At 35.4% G+C, this 17,316-nt stretch overlaps 1 protein-coding gene across 4 annotated transcripts in view; it reads right to left on the reverse strand.

Annotated features, from left to right (window-relative positions):
- Positions 1 to 241: 241 nt before the first annotated feature.
- The window catches only part of SF3B1 (splicing factor 3b subunit 1), a 58,313-nt gene continuing 41,238 nt past the window's right edge, over positions 242 to 17,316 (reverse strand). For 2 of the 4 annotated variants that reach the window (XM_019974337.2, XM_019974347.2), the window contains 19 exons: positions 14,807 to 15,044; positions 13,941 to 14,153; positions 13,568 to 13,689; positions 11,941 to 12,138; positions 11,743 to 11,844; positions 10,401 to 10,580; positions 9,671 to 9,757; positions 9,278 to 9,548; positions 8,846 to 8,991; positions 8,596 to 8,742; positions 8,327 to 8,452; positions 7,314 to 7,535; positions 6,851 to 7,033; positions 6,650 to 6,761; positions 5,070 to 5,190; positions 4,624 to 4,755; positions 2,920 to 3,192; positions 1,017 to 1,233; positions 242 to 725 (listed from right to left, as the gene is read on the reverse strand). In XM_019974337.2, coding sequence (XP_019829896.1) covers positions 567 to 725; positions 1,017 to 1,233; positions 2,920 to 3,192; positions 4,624 to 4,755; positions 5,070 to 5,190; positions 6,650 to 6,761; positions 6,851 to 7,033; positions 7,314 to 7,535; positions 8,327 to 8,452; positions 8,596 to 8,742; positions 8,846 to 8,991; positions 9,278 to 9,548; positions 9,671 to 9,757; positions 10,401 to 10,580; positions 11,743 to 11,844; positions 11,941 to 12,138; positions 13,568 to 13,689; positions 13,941 to 14,153; positions 14,807 to 15,044 — 3,249 coding nt within the window. In that variant the 3' untranslated portion in view covers positions 242 to 566. Of the gene's footprint in view, positions 726 to 1,016; positions 1,234 to 2,919; positions 3,193 to 4,623; positions 4,756 to 5,069; positions 5,191 to 5,587; positions 5,658 to 6,649; positions 6,762 to 6,850; positions 7,034 to 7,313; positions 7,536 to 8,326; positions 8,453 to 8,595; positions 8,743 to 8,845; positions 8,992 to 9,277; positions 9,549 to 9,670; positions 9,758 to 10,400; positions 10,581 to 11,742; positions 11,845 to 11,940; positions 12,139 to 13,567; positions 13,690 to 13,940; positions 14,154 to 14,806; positions 15,045 to 17,316 lie in introns of those variants that run through there. The other 2 variants (XR_002182316.2, XR_011569671.1) reach the window with 2 other exon arrangements.

Raw genomic sequence — 17,316 nt, forward strand, 5'->3', positions numbered from 1 at the left:
GGTGATGGAAGGGTTGTGCTAGTTTGAGGTTAACAGCCCCAAACCTACTCTTCCTAATGTCTTTATCAACAGAGCAATGGAATTTTGACAAAGATACCATCACTTTATATAGCTTGTATTCTACTAACTACTCTCTAAAAACCAGGTGACAGAAAACGATATTAAGCCACTTATTCTACAGAAACCAGTACTTTATCAAAGTTCCGCATTTTACAAGTCATGTTCAAAAAACACACACGAGTTAGCATTTTGTACACAAATGTTTATTTCTCAATTAAACATTCCCTTTAAACACAAGGAATGAATTCTAAATCTTCATAAACATGAATTAAAAATGAAAGCCCTCCAGTATAGTGTGTGTAATCACTGTGTTCTTGGTCACTACTGGCGTTTACTGCTTAACATCAAAAACAAAGGTTATTTAAAAATCATGCTACTGGATTTCTAGCTCTTTCTCTATGACCAGTTCTACGCTGATCTGCAATGTTTAAAAGTTTACATCACCAAATCAAAGCAAGTTTAAGGTGTGAAACAGCTGTGCATTAAACACAAAATAAACAATAAAGTTACAAGATATAGTCAAGTTCATAACGAATATAGGTGTTCTTATCATCGTTGTAGATTCTTGGGTAATGTGCTATGAGAGCATCCTGTGAACCGATGTAGATGGAGTTGTAAATTTTCCAATACACATCTCTGACTTTCCGGGCTGGGTGAAACAAACCCTAGAATAATTAAAAGGTTACATTATTTCAAGAAATACATAACCTTAACACAATTAACAAATAAACCATAAAGATATGGTTCCAAACATCTCCCTTTGAGAAAGGAAAAAAAAAAAGATGTCAATTCCATAAAACTGAAGTGGGCAAGGACAAAATCGAATCTTCTCTCCCCTCGTAACTGTTTTCCCATATGGCACAAATATATTCTCCCTAACGATAATTAGGAACAGTGACTTAATTCAACTAAATTACTTTTTTCAATGAGTACTGTTTAAAAAATCTTTAACCTACCTGTAAACAATACTGTAGCATTCGACATGGTCCAATAGCAACTCTCAGACCCTCCAGGGCCCCCATAACTGCCTGAATTACATGGGGAGATGTCTCGAACACATTGGGCCATACATAGTTCAACAAGTGATTCAGCGAATCTTCGCAACCAAATCCATAAACCCCAAGTGACATGTGTTGCACCACTGCACTAGCAGTCTGTCTGTGTACAAGGTCCCTGTAATGGAGAGCAAAAAAAGCTTTTTATTAAGATGCAGTCTTAGTTTCACAGAAAATACTTGCCTGCCTGTTAGAAACTATATCACAAATTCAGTGTTTGGAATGGATGCAGAGTCATCCTTACACCTCCTGTATCTGACACAGGATACCTTTAGAGTGACTAATAATTCTACTTGAGAACTTTTGCTTTGATGATTCAAACCTGCTCACTATGGCTCAAAAATAAGCTATATTTTTCTTTCATAGTAATAGGAGCAAGAAGGCCCAGCACAGTGTATATTTTTGCAAGCTACTAAAAATAAGAGGGGATACATGACCCTTAACACACGAACGATTAACAGTAATACCTCATTTTGAACTCTGTAAATTTAAAATCTTTGAAAGTAATTTAATACTGTATACAGTAAATAATTAAAATGAGATTAAATCCCTTCCCTTGTGGTTTTTTAAAAAGATTCATTCAAGAATTCAATTTGGGGAAAGGAAGAGAAGGACTAATAATTTTTTGAAACCCAGAAAAAAGAACTTTTATCACCTCCCATGTTTTGACTGACTTTATGACAAATCATTGATTTATTTATTACAATTTATTCAACTGAGAACAAGTATCAGATAAAAGGTCTATGACAGGTATAAAAACAAGTTCACAAGTTTTACCCTCAAAGCCAGGAAGAGAACCTTAAAGGTATTTAAGAGAAAAAAATACCTTTTTCTCTTAAACCTTAAGAGGAAAAAAAAAAGCACCTGAACCTACTTAGTTACTAGCATCTTTATTTCTCTTATTATAATAATCTATTAGGCATAGATTACAATGAATCCGTATTCCTCTTTGGTAAATGTCCCAACTAAAGTCATGTTTCTTGGTATTAGGACTGTATCCATCACCTCCAGCAATACTTTATCAGGGGTCACCATCTGAATAATTGGGGGCCTGCAGTGACAGTAGTGTGGCTCTGGCAGGCTATGTTCAGGAGTTAAAAGTGTCTCTGCTTCACCTGCCATACAAAAAGCTAAAAAGATCAGGTCTCTTCATTATATCAATAAGCTCATGCTCATCATTTTCTTTTTAATTTTTAAAATAAAAGTTGATTGGAAATTTCCTGATGGTCCAGTTGTTAGGACTCAGCACTTCTACTACTGGTGCCAGGGTTCAATCCCTGGTCAGCCAAGTAAGATCTCATAAGCCTCATGACATGGCCAAAAAAAAAAGTGGGGGGAAGGGTCTAAAATGAAGAGGGGGCACACTTGGGGAAAAAAATTAGGGGAACCATTATAGCATGTATCTTTTTTTTTTCCCCTTGGCTGTGCAGGGTCTTTGCTGCTGCACAAGGGCTTTCTCTACCGGCAGGGAGCAGGGGCTACTCTCTTAATTGTGGTGACTTCTCTTGTTGCAGTGCACGGGCTTAGTTGCCTCATGGCTCTGGAATCTTCCCAGACCAGGGACTGAACTGATGTCCCCTGTAGTGGCAGGTGGATTCTTAACCATACGATCACCAAGAAAAGTCCTATATCATATACCTTATTTGGAGAGAACAGTCACATTAATAGTTTGATAAAAATCCAGGCTAGTGGTCCCTTCTTTAACTACATCACAATAAGCAGGTCATGTAATGATTATTTCAGTAAGTTCTAAAATAAAAGAATTATTTTAACTCTTTTCTTGTGCTTAGTTCAAGTCACTTACCTATCCATTAAAGCATCCTCAAGTAGTGGTGTTACAGCATAAATGTAGTCCTTTCCCATTTCACCAATATATTCAAACAAGAAGGAAAGTGACTTTAACACTCCATTTTGAACATTCAGTTCAGGAACTCTGTATTCATTCATTAAGGCAGGTAGTACTGTGAAGGGTGAACATGTTTCAGCGACGATAGCTATGGCCACAGTTGTACAAACTCTGTTCTGCCTTTCTTGAACTTTTAGGTTGTTGAGAAGTGTAGCCAATACATCATGAGGGCTGGAAAAAAAGAAATGTGCCAGCAAACTGTTAGTATACAAGTCAAAATTTTTTCAGAGGGAAGAAAAATAATCAAAGGATGGGAACTCAGTAATTTTATGCTATGGCATTATTGTTTCTACTTAAGAACTTCATTTTAATTAAAATGTTCACTTTAATGAATATATTCAAATGAATTCATTTTCAAATATAATTGTTTTTAATAAATTTCCTGAAATTTCATTTCATTGAATGAAATTTCATTTCATTACATGTTGCTGCTGCTACTGCTGCAAAGTCGCTTCAGTCGTGTCCGACTCTGTGAGACCCCATAGACGGCAGCCCACCAGGCTCCCCCATCCCTGGGATTCTCCAGGCAAGAACACTGGAGTGGGTTGCCATTTCCTTCTCCAATGCATGAGAGTGAAAAATAAAAGTGAAGTCGCTCAGTCATGTCCGACTCTTAGCGACCCCATGGACTGTAGCCCACCAGGCTCCTCCATCCATGGGATTTTCCAGGCAAGAGTACTGGAGTGGGGTGCCATTGCCTTCTCCATCATTACATGTTTAATATGAGTAATTCTTTGAGTGGTCAGAACGTGGTCTACCATGCCATAACATACAAAATCTGTTTCCCTTTTATCTTCCCGCCCACACACCTTTACCACATTTATTTATTTTTTTTCATTTTATTTTTAAACTTTACAAATTGTATTAGTTTTGCTATTTATTCTCCTTCTTTAAGGATTTATCTTACCACAAATTTAAAGGAACACAGGAACTAAAAGATTAGCACAGCTATTCACTGCAAATTGCTTGACTTTCATCACAAATATTTCATCACAAGTGAAAATATACTATAGCTAGCAAAAAAGGGGTGGGGGAGACTCTAATTATATAATCAACTTTTGTTATGTTTGAGAATATCTTCTTCTTATGCCACATGTACATGAAATATCTCATTTTCTGCAATGACTGTTCCAGTTTGGTTCTGGTGGAGTGAAAGCAAATAACCACAGATTATCTAACAAAATAGTTATAATTTTTAGTTGTCTGTGGATTAACTCTAGAAAAATATTTTTAAAACACATGAAGTATTAACTTGAGAATTGAACTATGTTAACTGTTTTAGCAATATCCAAAAAGAACTGGTCGTAATATTTTAAACAATAACCAAAAAGAATCAACAAAACCTGAAATCCTTCTGAAATGTTTCCCTCTCTGCAAACACTGAAGTGTTATCAAATGAAATTTTATACCCTTCTATTTTAATTCAATTTAAGATGAAAGAAAATACTTCAAAAATTGAAGGTCATTAGTTAAAGTCTATTTTAACTGCATTACTCATACCTTACCTTAAAAGAGCTTACAGAAACAGAAGCATCTTTTAACACTAAATCGGTCTATTACAAAGTTAAAAAAAAAAAAAAAAAAGACGTAAATACTACTCACCCAATGGCCTTTGCAATATAACCAAATGTATTGACTGTGGCTCTACGAATAGCTTTTTTGTGTGCTTTTAAGAGCTCTAAAAGTTCAAAGCAAATCCTCATCCATTCTCTTGCAGACACATATTCAGCTCCCCTGGTTTAAAAATAAAAGTTTAATTTGTTTGTGACAATAAATTTTAAAAGGTAAATTTAAAAATTCAGTTCTCAAAACATGATTACCAACTCATTTTAAGCATTATATAAATTGTTAACTGTTCAGAAGAGATGGATTATTTTTAAATAAAAGCAAAATTTAAAAATATACCGCTACTCCCTCATTACCATTCAAACTGAAATTTCACTGAAAATATTAGCCTGACCATATATACTTACATTAGCAAAATTTGCCAAGTGAATAAAAATGTGAAAACCAATACTACTTAAAAAATATTTAGGTAATCTGCTTACCTATCAGCAATACGCCCAACAAGATCAATACAATTCTCCTGTACTTTTTCATGCCTATTCTTTAAGATGGGGGTGAGTCTAGGCAGCAGATCTTTAATTGGTGGGGTCATCTTATGCATACCTATTTAACAGAAGTCAACACACTATCAATTAACATGTAAACTGCATGCTTTGCTCATTTTATCTTTTACTTAACAATGTAATATATGTGACTAGGCATAAATACAAACTTACAGCTGCCTATGGAAAGAAAAAGCCCCAGATTCTGACCAAACGCAGAATTTTTAACTTTTCATTAACAACTTCTGATTATGTATGTATAAAAATGAAAGAAATTAGTGAAGTGATTTAAAGAATGATGGATACTCAACAACAAAAAAATTCCATTTAGTTCTGAAATGTATTTGTACACTGACATTTAAATATGGGGACAGCTTATGTTCCGGCCATACACAACAATATAAGCCAGAGGGAGACATGTAAATTAAAGCAAAATTTTCCAGAAAGGGCCCCCTTACCCTTTAACTGCAAAACAAACAGATCTCCAGTCTCCCTGCAATGCAGGGCATACTTGGATGGTATTTACACCTACGAAGAGAGAAAAAAGGAGGCAGCTGGCAGGGGCTCTTGTTCTAACTAGAATTGCTTGCTCTGATTCTCTCTCCATTGCTTTTCCCATGTTTCTCTGACCAACAATATGGTTTATAGTTCCCTGCAAACCAGAGCCCCACAAGTGGCCAAGTAACTGATTTTTAGCAAGTATCTCCAAATATAGAGGACAGGACTGAACTGTGATTTGTATGTAAATGCAATGGTTCAAAGACGTCCTATACTGCATAAAAACCACTTACTAAAACAAGAAAAATAGTGGCTTATTTCAACCTCCTGATAGGTTATTTCTGCCCCTCTAAACTCTGCACAAGGCTGCAATAGTTCTATTCAATTACAATGAAGAATAAAACACAAGACCATATTTACTGCTCCATCATAAGGCCTTTAAAGAATAAAAGCTTTATTCTCCACCCAAAAGAATTTATAATATACTTGTTTTAACTTTGGGTAAAAAGCTGAAAGGGTAGTTTAAAAGTATTGGATTTAAATGATGAGATTATTTGATCGATTCACTTTTCTCCCTGGTTATCATTCCTTGAACTTAATGGCAAGCAGGAAAACCTCCCATAACCATTTTATTCAAGTTGAGTAAATATATCATATTTAGTCTTAAAATTTCAGAGTTCTCTCCACCCACCATTGCCTTCCTATATATTCCATGTGAGACACTGTATTTTTAGGGCCCTCTTATCCCATGACTTAAGTTTTTGAGTTGTGACTATTCGCTCCTCTCTTGCAGGTCCTAAAACTTGCCCTCTTTTCTCTTTTAAAGTAAAATATAAATAGGTTTTGGGAGGTAAGATTCTTGTGACATCCCAACTTAACTATATTTTTTAGTAGTTAAAAAATTGTATCAGATATTATCACTCAACTCCTAAATAGGATTCTGTATTTTACTTTCAGAAAATCCAAAGAAGTTTTAAAAAGCAAAAAACAAAAAATTCTTCCATAACCAACGAATTCCATACCTATTACATTTACAATGGCCTTCAGTGCTCCAAGAATGCTGCCCAAAACTTCAGGGTACTCTTCACCCAAATACTCATACAAAACAACACCCAAATGCCCCATCAATTTTTCCTGTTTAAAAAAAAAAAAAAAAAGATGAAATGTTACTGTTTATGCTATTTCTTTTGGTGAATAAATAAGAATCTGATATAAAAGTTTACCTCTTGACAAGTCTTCATGACAACAGCTGTTCGAGAGATCAAGTCAGCTGCCTGCTGCCTAACTTTTGCTGATTTGTTATTTAAACGCCACAAAACTGTACCACAGATCTGAGGCAAGTAAGGTTTGACTCGTTTGCCGAGAGCATTGACCACTGTACCAAAGCCGTTCAACATTACTGAGTCCTTATTAAAAGAAAAAAAAAAAGGCCAAGTTAAATTTAAAAACTATATTCAATGTGAACAAGAATTCAGTTTGTGACGAAACAGTTAAAACATACTAATATTCAGCTTTCAAAAATTTATTCTAAAAATGTGATGTAGAAGAACATTTCTTTGTAGTTAACTGCATAAATATGGGCATTTAAATTTTTTAATTAATTCTTTACTGATAACATTTCCTTGAAACTACTTTTTACAAATATGAGAGCCAATGGCAACTTGCCATAATAATTAGTATCATTACCTCTGTAGTCTGTTCTTGGAAAGCATAAAGAATACCATCAATCAGTTGTTCTTCAAGTTTATGATCAATATCTGCTGCTCCCAAGTTGCCCATAATTTTCTCAATTGTCTCCATAACCATTTTTCTGTACTGTTCAGCTTCATCTTTTAGATCATCCACAATCCTGGATATAATTTCTGCTGCACCGACTTTGTTTGCCAACTCCACAGTAGTATCAACTAACTAAAAAAGAGGAGGGAAAAATCAATTTACTGCTTTTCCAAGGAAATACAGAGAAATTATGAAAATGGAATATTCTAAAGATACTATTTAGCTAGTCAGTGTGCTGAAAACAGCTGGCTCCTACTATTAAAACTTTAAGATGGGACTTCCCTGGTGGCACAGTGGGTAAGAATCTGCCTGCCAATGCAGAGGACATGTCTTTGATCCCTGGCCAGGGAAGATACCACATGCCCAGACCAACTAAGCCTGTGCACATAATTATTGAGCCCACGCTTTAGAGTCCATGTGCTGCAACTACTGAAACCCAAGAACCCATGAGCCAGAGCTCCACAACAAGAGAAGCCATCACAATGAGAAACCCATGCACGGCAACAAAAAGCAGCCCCTGCTCGCTGCAACTAGAGAAAGTCCAAGAACAGCAACGAAGATCCAGCACAACCAAAAAAATTTTTTTAAAAAATAATAAAACTTTTAAGAAAAAGGTGGCCAAAAAAATTAAGTATGAGTCTATGTCAAGGGGATTAAGGTTAAGATTATATTCATGCTTTATTTAAGCCAGATTAAGGAGTTCACTTACTAGATAAAAATGTCAATTCATAGTTGGCTATTTATTCCAGAATGCAAACTCAAAATGAAAATTGACTTGCTGACTAAAATCCATCCTCTTTCACAATCAAGCAAACAAGCTATGAGATCCTCAAGGCAAAATATGATTTATGTAATATGCAATCAAACTAATGGATTAATTGTAAGAATTTCTGAAAATATTTTTTTTTACAATAAAAACTTACCTGTCGGTAATTTCTTCTATCCAAAGCCATTCTATGTTGCCAAAAGTGTTTAAAAAAGGGAGGAAGGATCTCTGTTTTAATGTAGTTTGCTTCTACACCATCTGTTCCACAACACTGCTTTACCACCTAAAATGTTCAAAAAAATAATAATAGCAGCAGCAAACACAGTCCTGGTCTAAAATATATTTTTTAATGATATAGAATTCTCTTTCAACAATGAAATACATCCAATTTAGATGAATAAATATTGAACAATTTGGAACAAGTACCTTTAGCACAATTTTCTTCATTTCTTCATCAGGAGACTGGAATTCTCGAATAAGAATTAACATCACTTCTCTAGTATAGTAGTTGGCATATTCTGCATCCATGAGAGGAATAAGATAGCCAATAGCCTTTAAGAAAGCGGCAAGACCCTATTTTAAAATAAAATATATATATATACTTAGTAAATTAGATTTAGGTCATTTGAACTTCAATGAGTAGAAATAAAAAACACAACCAAACTGGTGAATTTACCTTTCCTCTGTGTTGGCGGATACCCTTCCATAGAGGCTTTAACACAGAATCGAAAGATTCAATACCATAAGGAGTTGCTGCTTCAGCCAAGGCAGCAATGGCCAAAGCACTAATGGTCCGAACTTTTTGCTGCTCATCCACAAGACCTATAGAAAGCCAAACACAGGTTTCAACTAAGCAATACTGCCAAATTTTAACTTAGATAGTACTACTGAGATTCCAGCAATACATCTAACCGTTTAGTCAAACTGCACAATCTGTTCACACTGGACAAAGTTAGGCAAAAGCCAGTATGAACTACAGCCTATTAGCAGCTAATATTACAAATCATAAACTATATGGTGTTTATGTAGGTCACTTTCCACTTCTTCAAAAATCAGTAGCCTAAATTTCAGGAAACCTGTCTGAAAACAAAGTTATCCTACAACTTACCATGTTCAATGATTTCAACTAAACTTCTGAGATGTGGCAAGATGGCACAGCCCATGAGAATAGCTATCTGCTGTACAATCTTTATACCAGTGTGTCTCGCTTGCCAGGACTTCTTGCTTTTGCACACAGCTTTTAAGAAAGGCAATAATGAAGGAATGCCCAGAGCAGAGGCTACAACAGCAAAAGCTCTAGCTGTTGTGTTACGGACATACTCATCCATATTATCTATATCAGGTCTCATGGTAGAGATCATAGTAGCCAGTCCAGCAGCCTGAAAGTTTAAGAAAAAAATGATAATAATGAGTTGATAACATTAACCTTTAATCATTTTGTTCTAAAATTGAATAGTCCTATCAACAAATATAAAACTTTGTTTTCCAGAAATATAAATACCTTTGCCAAATTAGAAATAATCTCTCTGCCTTCCACTCGAGCGTAGTAATCTTCATCAATCAACAATGGTTCAATGACCACTAGGATCTGAAAAAGAGAAGGAGCTACATTTTCACACCAGTTACTGATGCAATGCTCATGTAACAGAGTACATATAAGGAAATTTTTAATTTCTAGGACTGTGTTAATTAAGGGACAAATTAATAATTTTAATCACACAACTTTAAACCCAACATAAAAATCAGTATTTGGGAGAAATGGTAATACAAAAATAATTAAATACAATATACACACATACCCCTATCTGCATTTTACAATTCTAAGCCATAATTACCATCAGCAAAAAGATGGTTCTTAGTACTAAATGGCTAATGATACAGAAACATACATTTTCATATCCTAATATCAATAAAAGCAAATTTAAAATATGAGTACTATGAACCCATTATATAGGATGGCCAAAAGTTACATCTATTTACACATGTATTTGTCTATGTATCTACGTGTAAAGAAAAAGGTCCCAGGGTATGTAAATGTTAACAATGGCTAACTGAGTATTCTTTAAAAGGAGCTGAAGTTTCCCTTTTTTATTGTAAATGTATAGCATCTTGTTACTTTTTAAGAATTTTTACATTTCACAAATACATCTATTGATAAGTTGGTAAAAAAAAATGAATTCTTTTTGTATCAAAATATATCAAGTCACTAGAAACACAACTGGAGAACAAACCTTGTGTACATATGGTCGAACTAAGTCGTCAAGTTTGTATAATATTCTATCAATAACTTTCACAAGTAAATGACGCTCTTGATCCTCAAGTGTAGGTGACATCAGCAGAGGAAGAATCTGATTAAACAAAGGACCAGCTCCAAATTCACGAGCTTTATCAGTAATCTGACGCAATGCAGCCTGGAAGAAAGAGTAAAAGGTAGGTTTCTTGATTATAAGCGTTTTGAATGGGAGCAAAATAATTACTCCATGGTTTTCTGTAACTGAATATTTTAGTGTAAATGTCAAACGGATATTTTACATACAGAAGTACGTGTTCATTCCCATTAAAATTACTCTGAAGTTTGAACTCCTGTGATAAAGGCTTAAACAATGTTTTCAGATAATTCAAACAGAGTAACGGTGCTAGAGAAGGTGTGAAGAAAAGGGAACCTTCCTACACTGTTGGTGGGAATTTAAGCTGGTGAAGCCATTGTGAAAACAGTATGGCGGTTCCTCAGAAAACTAAAAATAGAATTATCATACGATCCAGCATCCCACTCCTGGGCATATATCCAGACAAAACTCTAATTCAAAAAGATACATACACCACCTATGTGCACAGCAGCTCTATTCACATTAGCCAAGCTGTGGAAACCACCTAAATGTTCACTGACAGATAAATGGATAGATATGGCACATGTATACAATAGAATAGTACTCATCCATAAAAAAGAACCAAATAATGTAATTTTCAACAACATGGATGCAACTAAAGATTATTACTGAGGTAAGTCAGAAAGAGAAAGACAAATAGCATACAATATCACTTAAAGGTGGAATCTAAAATACAACACAAATGAACCTATCAACAAAACAGACACAAAAAACAGACTTGTGGTTTGTGGGCCGGCGGGATGGACTGAGAGTTTGGGGTTGGTAGAATGCAAACCATTACATTTAGAATGGATAGAAAACAAGGTCCTTGTGTATAGCACAGGAAACCATACTCAATATCCTGTGATAAACCATAATGGAAAAGAACATTAAAAAAGAATATATACACGAACTGAGTCACTTTGCTGTACAGCAGAGATTAGCACAACACTGTAAATCAACTATACCTTCACTAAAAAAAAATTGAAAAAATATATTAAAAAAAGGGTAATTTAATAGAGTCACAAGAGTATAAGCTAAAGCTCCTAAACGTCTCCTAAAGAACCATTTTCAAACCACATGATACTAATTTCCCACATAATTCTACTAATTCCCTTATTTTCAGCATGTTTTAAAGGCTTTGAGGATAAAATGGAGAATCTCTAAGATTATAATGAACATGATGATTTAACAAACTGGTACTTACCTTTCTCATAGGAGGTGTTCCATTCTTAATTTTTAAAAGCAACTTCATTATTTTTCTCTCTTTTTGCTCTTCTGGACTAAGAGTTGATTCATCGACATCAACCTAACAGTAAAAAGTAAAAAATTTAAAGGTTAGTGGAGATATAATGACTTGTAACTGCTAAAGAGTTAGTATCTTATATCTGTTATTATCACTTACCAAAAGTTTATCAAAGTACTGAATATCATCAGGTTTTAAAAATGGAAGATTTCCAGATGGTTGGTCATTAACGTTTTTCATAGTTCTATCTTCTGTTTGCATGTGGAAACCTGTCATACCACCCAAAGGTGTTGGAGTTGCTGTCAGCTTTCGAGCTGGAGTTCGAATAGGAACATAGCCAGCTGGAGGGGGAAGTACCTAATACAGTTAAAAGACAATTTAGGACTTTCTTAGCTTTATATAGTAAATGATAACAAAAATTAGTAATATGTGCACGTAAGAAGCTTTCTGCTTAGAGGCAAGAATTAACATCAATTAACATCAATCTCATTTTTCTATTTTAATTGTATGTTTAAAATATATAACAAGTATTACTCTTTCTCATCAAATTTAAATTTAGATTAAGTGTATTAGAAGTGTGGGGAAATGATGCAATACATGAAGAAGGCTTACAAAATTCTAATCACTTTCAAACATTAGACTATATAAACATATTGGTGAACCAGTATCACATAAATGCAAATAAGCTCACATAGTGCACAGAATGCATAAAAGATTATATTAAAATAATAAAAAATTTAAAATTCATGTAAATCTCTGCTACAAAAGCAAATCTCTTTTAAGACTGTACAAAAATGAGTGCAAAAAAATCCAAAATGTTGAGCAAAGCCCTATAAATACACACCATTTAACTAAAATCAAAAAATTCACTCAATATTCACAAAGGAGGATTTTCCCCTTCTACTTATAAAGGAATCAATGAATGTAATTGAGACAGACACTCAAGGCAGTCAACAGTAGGATGGAGAGTGACTATACCCACAGTATTACATGGACATTTGTAGTGATTTAGTCACTAAGTCGTGTCCGACTCTTTGTGACCCCATGGACTGTACTGCACCAGGCTTCCTCCATCCATGGGATTCTCCAGGCAAGAATACTGGAGAGGGTTGCCATTTCCTTCTCCAGGGGACCTTCCCCACCCAAGATTACAAAAAGTTATAAAGTAGTTAATTCATGCATACTTAAAAACAAATACTCTAGTACAAACCTAATGAGGGGAGAGGGGAAAATACATAAAACTGTTAAGAAGCAATAGACATTGGCAGAAAAGGCCCAGTAAAGGCCATCAAATTACTTAGGTTCCAGCCCTGATTATAGCTATATGACCACGTTTAGACCATCGAAAGGTCCTAGAGTCAGAGGTACCTACAAAATTTTATACTTCAAAGTAAACTTCAAGTTGCTATGGTAAAGTAAGAACATTCTTTGTGTTCACTGGCAATCCATGAACTAAATACACAGGATCTTGTGAGACATCAAGTAAAATAACCATGATATAATGTGGAAATGAAACACACTTGGAAATATCTCAAGAATGAAACAGAGTAGTAAATTTGGGCAAGACCAATGCAAACTTTACCAGTTAATATTTTCAAAGAATATTTAAAACAAAAACCAGGCAATTCCCTGGTGGTCCAATGGTTAGGACTCGTCACTTTCATTGCCAGGGCCAAGGATCAATCCTCTGCCCCAGAATGATTGGGAATTGATATCCTGCAAACCTCATGGTGCACCCCTCCCCACCAAATCCACATTCTAAAAACCAGATTCATGTTGTTATTACCTTATATCCTTCTGGGAACATAGCATCTAATTCTTCATCAGACAACGGGCGATTTCTCTCATCAATTTCTCGCTCCCACCGCCAAGCCTGAAGCTGCTCAGGAGTCATACTCATTATGTGACCTACCAAAAAAGTAAACTTCTGTAATAATCTATATAGTGCAAGATTTTTATCATCACATAGGTCCTTGAGATTGGATATAAGACAGTTAAGATCAATTCTAACATTCATTTTTATATTATAAACTCAGACTTCCTTTTATGTCCCGTTATTCTTGCCAAAAATAGGCATTAATAACACACAGAAAACCACAAACAAAAAGTTCAAAATACTAACAGGGGGAAAAAATTATTTCCAATGACAAAGTTTCTACCTGGAGTAGGGGTGGCCATGTTCATGGCTGGTGTGCCAATTGGTGTCTTTCCAGGGGTCAGAACAGGAGTGCTTCCACCCATCTGACTAGCTGGTGTTTCATCCCAACGTGACTTTCTTTTACTGGCTCCAGGAGTTGGCGTTTCACCAATGGAATCTCCACCTCGATCTGTTCGAGGAGTCTCAGCCCATCCACTTCCATGCCCAGGAGTATCTTTAAAGAAAAAGTGAATAAGCCTAAAATTTTAACCACTGTCAAAAAATGACTGTTTATTCTCAAACAGTTAACAAACTCAAACTGATGAAGTTCAGAAACAAGAAAAGGAAACAGGAGCAAAGAATTTTTTTAATCACTCATAATACAACCCAGAAATAACCACTTTTGTGTAGCTTGAGCCATTTTTCATTTTTCCAGAGTGAGATTACTCTGCATGTGCAATTTTATACTGCTTCTCTTATCCATTACTGTTTATGCGGGGGGAGGAAGTAGGGGTGTGTGGTTTGTGGAATCTCAGGTCCCTGGTTCAGGAAGATCCCCTGCAGATCACAACCCACTCCAGTATTCTTGCCTGGGAAATCCCATGGACAGAGGAGCCTGGCAGGGCTACAGTCCATGGAGTCACAAAAGAGTGGGACACAACTTAACGACTAAGCAACAACTAATGTTCCTCCTAAAATAATCCTTAAACCTCTTTAAGAAGGGAAAAGATTTACACATATAATCTGCTCAATTCTTAACCTGTCCCGAAAACATCTGGTTATTTATCTGTCTATCCAGGACCAGAAGAACCGAGTTTCACCCATAGACATACCACTCATCAAATCAACATTTTACTCAAACACATGCCCAGATTCCACTAGAAGTACCTCTTTCTGTTTTGGGGGTCTCATCCCATCTGTTTTTACGAGCACTGGAAGTTGCGCCTCCATGGCCTGGTGTTGCGTGGCCTGGTGTATCGCCTCGTCCAGGAGTAGCAGCTCCCGCAGGTGTGTGACTAGGGGTAGGATCCCATATTTTTGAGCCTGGGGTTGCTCCAGGAGTTTCACTTCCCTTTGCACGACCTGGTGTTTCATCCCATCTTAAGGAAGGGGTATGTCCAGGGGTCTTAACAGAGTAAAACATTTTTATTTCAGACATCCACATGAAAGTAACTAGAAAACTTAAAAAAAAATTAAATGTTTTAGTTCATGATTAAGAGAGTAGATGTAGATTATCCTTCTGCTTAAAAGATGCCTACTTTTTAAGCAAACATGTTTATGACTAAAAACAATTTAAAGATTTAATTTAAAGCACTGAAAAAAGCCCTAGCTTAAAAAAACAACATATTTTGGGTAATAATCTTGTTATGCCACTAATGGTTCTGTAACTTTTGGGAAAACATTAAGGTTTCTCTGTTGAGATCTCAAAAACTTTCAGTTCTATAAATCTGGGGCTTTGAAATGTGAGCACCAAATTTCCCACTAAGAATATTTTTGAATTTTTTTTTGATTTTATGTGTTTAATTAATTTAACCATGTTTTGAATCACTTGAGTAATTATAACTTGATACTGCCACATAATTTCAAATCCTTGAAATGAGTTTATATTTACAATCTTTATATTACTCTCAAGATTAATGAAAACAAAAAATTAGAAGCTGACTTAATCAAAAGTTCCATGGTAGTTCAAATAAAGACAAGCAGTGAGCGATATAGGGCATCAGACAGTGTGACAGCAAAATAACCTCCATAATGCAGACAATATCATATCAAAAATGGCAGGTCAAGCAGTAGAAACAAAATTTGTATTTAAATAATTCTATAAGTTTTGTAGTATATTTTTACGTATTTCTTTTAAAGTTGGATGCTCCACCCAAGAGTTCTATTTAGCTTTATGTTTGCAAATAAGAATCAGTATTTTTTTCTTTCAAAAGATTCTATATATTAATCAGGGTTAATAAATTCTTAATTAGGTGAGTAAAGCATATATACAGTTGGACCATAAAGAAGGCTGAGCGCCCAAGAATTGATGCTTTCGAATTGTGGTGCTGGAGAAGACTCTTGAGTCCCTTGCACTGCAAGGAGATTAAACCAGTTAATCCTAAAGGAAATCAACCCTGAATATTCATTGGAAGGACTGATGCTGAAGTTCTAATCCTTTGGTAACCTGATGTGAAGAGTTGACTTACTGGAAAAGACTCTGATGCTGGCTCGGAAAGACTGAGGGGAGGGAAGCAGAAGGGGGCAACAGATGATGAGATGGTTAGATGACATTACCACCTCAATGGACATGAATCTGAGCAAACTTCAGGAGATAGTGAAGAACACGGAGGCCTGGGGTGCTGAAGTCCATGGGGTCGCGAAGGGTCAGACTCAACTTAGTGACTGAACAACACTGAACAATAACAAGGCACATAAACTGTTAAAAAATATCTTTTTGCTCAACTGCTCTTCCTGCTCAATCAGGTAGGAAAAAATTCTTCCTACTATCCACTGTAATTCCTACAGACATGATTAGAATAGAATTGTGTTAAATGAGAAACATGAAAGAAAATATGGTCTGAATCTCTAGTTTTTATAAAACAGACATCAACTTTTGGGTCTTCTTTTCTGTTGAAGAGATACAAGACAAGTTTCTTTTTCTCAGTTCTAAAAATTTACACCGGATGCCAACCACAGAATTTAACTTAGTAATATTTCTCTGCAGAGTCAAGTCCTCTCATGTATCAGCAAGCAAATGGGAAGTCCTCAAGATCTACCTTAAACTAAATTCGTTGGAAATTACGTGTTAGGTTTAGAACTCAGTTCTGAGTTTGGAAAAACACTGCCATGGTCTGACATGCTTTTCCTCATTTGTAAATAAATCTGCAGTAGCCTATGCTAGAGTGGACAGTGACTTAGACTAGGGTAGAGGGGACAGATACCATGTAAAGTGGCTAGATTCTGAATATATTTAAAAGTTGGGCCAAGAAAATTTATTTTGGATAGGATGTCAGATTAAAGAATAAAAGGAATATACGATGACCCTGAAGGGTTTGGTTTGAGCCAATATACATGGGAGCAGGATGGAAAGAGTGAATATGGAAAATCAATTTTATTTTAGAAATACTGATTTTGAGATGCCAATCAAATACACATCAAGGTAAATGTGTTGGGTCTGAGGAACAGAGAAATAAAGATGGATTTGTAAATTTGGGAGTTGTCTTACAAAGACAATATGTAAAGACAGGAGCAAGATCCTAGAGTTAATTTAGACTGAAAAGAGATCTGAGGATTGAGCATTAGAGTACACTAAATTTATGGAAGCTGAGGATGATACAGCAAACAAGACTAAAAAGTAGTAGCCACTAAGAGGAGTATTGTAAAAAGAGAAAGAAATGGATGGTAGCTGGAAGGGG

Source organism: Bos indicus, chromosome 2, assembly GCF_029378745.1.
Source record: "Bos indicus isolate NIAB-ARS_2022 breed Sahiwal x Tharparkar chromosome 2, NIAB-ARS_B.indTharparkar_mat_pri_1.0, whole genome shotgun sequence".
NCBI classification, from domain to species: domain Eukaryota; kingdom Metazoa; phylum Chordata; class Mammalia; order Artiodactyla; family Bovidae; genus Bos; species Bos indicus.